The 1,649-nt window shown below is 34.0% G+C and overlaps 1 protein-coding gene across 1 annotated transcript in view; it reads left to right on the forward strand.

Moving 5' to 3' along the window:
- Nucleotides 1-627, forward strand: part of CSNK1A1 (casein kinase 1, alpha 1) — a 36,462-nt gene extending 35,835 nt beyond the window's left edge. Inside the window, exon 7 of the mRNA XM_012658230.1 lies at nt 501-627. Within this exon, the coding sequence (XP_012513684.1) occupies nt 501-627 (127 nt within the window). The remainder of the gene's footprint in view (nt 1-500) is intronic.
- The last annotated feature ends 1,022 nt before the right edge of the window (nt 628-1,649 follow it).

The raw sequence follows: 1,649 nt of genomic DNA on the forward strand, positions 1-1,649 counted from the left end.
TATCTGAATACCCTAGGTTAAGCTATAATTTCACTTTTTCTGTATGCCAAAGTATTACCTATCCTTAAATATATGTATCTATCTAAATATATATTTGTATGTATGTGTATATACATATATACATGCATTCACATAGATGTTTAATTAGCTTTAAAATGTTAACTCATTTCAGCATATTCCTAAAGTTATCTTAATGAGCTTCTGCAAAACTTAGAAGTGTTCCGTTTATTCTTTTTCATTCACCTCATTTAGACAGTTTAAATCCTTTTTGTTCTTTAAAAATTAAATTGTAAGACTATTGGTTTACATAATTTTGGAGTTTGAGAAAAGTTTGTTTAGAGGTAACACATGAGCTTTTTTAATACCTTAACAAGTACCTTCTTGCATAAGACAGCAAATAGCTCTTTCTTCTCATTTGGGAAAATTTCTTCTCTGTACTTGGCTTTCTTTCATGTTTTGCATAATAGCTCCACTTCATAAAATTACATTCTCTTTTCTAGTCGCCGAGATGACATGGAATCATTAGGATATGTTTTGATGTATTTTAATAGAACCAGCCTGCCATGGCAAGGACTAAAGGTAAATCATACTTACATTACCAGTTTGGGGTTTTTGTTTAAAGAATAGAAATACACATTGGAGAAGATAACATTTAAGATCCTTCCAATTCTGAGATTTTTCTAAGATTGAACTAACTTTAATTTACTTTTGCCTTTTATTTGGGAAAATAAAACCTCATCATTTCAGTAAGAACTTAATTAATAGAAGCCCACAGTCACAGTTGAAGAACAAGTTCCTTTGAAGACAGTAAACTGGTACCCATTGGTAACCGCTTGCTCTATCTAGATGGAAACTGACATGGGCTAAGAAAGGTGGAAACTTTGCTATTTTGATGGGTTGTCATTATGTAAAAAATGTTTTTATGTACTGTAAAACCTGTTTATCCAACAATACTAGCTGTATTATTTATGCAATTATTCTAACATTTTATTTGTTTCTATTAGTGGGAGTTTCACCATTACTTTTGTGAGTGTGTAATGATAAATCACTGTGTCTTAAAATGTAATGTCTATTTTGATACTTTATTGGTCCTTTAAAAGGAAAAGGTCCCTGTATTTATTGAGAGGCTGCAAGCTAGGCACAGTGCTCAGTTCTTATGTGGGTAGCTTTATCCAATATGAATATTGTTACATTGGAATACTGTTGGCGATTTACAGTTAACTCCAGTTATTAATGTCACTAAATAATAAACACATTTTTTTGTATTGGTCTGCTTTATGCCTTTGCCTTTGTGTCGATCATGGATTAAGAAAATGTGCTTAAGCTGGGTGTAGTGGCATGCCTCTGTAGTCCCAACTACTTGGGAGGCTGAGGCGGGAGAGTCGCTTGATGCCAGGAGTTGAAGGCCTCGTTGGCCTGTGATCAGGCCTGTGAATAGCCACTGCACTCCACCTGGGCACCGCAATGAGACCCCGTCTCTAAAAACAGCAACAACAAAAAAGATAGAAAATGCTTGCTAAATTTGACACCACCTATTTTTACTTAAATCTCACCTCCTCATGATCCTATTGACTCACCCTTTCCTAATAGCTAAAATTATGTTCTTGAAGTAGATACATCAAAAGTTACCTAACAGTTTAGGGGAAAAA

This window comes from Propithecus coquereli, unplaced genomic scaffold, assembly GCF_000956105.1.
Source record: "Propithecus coquereli isolate 6110/MARCELLA unplaced genomic scaffold, Pcoq_1.0 Scaffold58, whole genome shotgun sequence".
Taxonomy (NCBI): domain Eukaryota; kingdom Metazoa; phylum Chordata; class Mammalia; order Primates; family Indriidae; genus Propithecus; species Propithecus coquereli.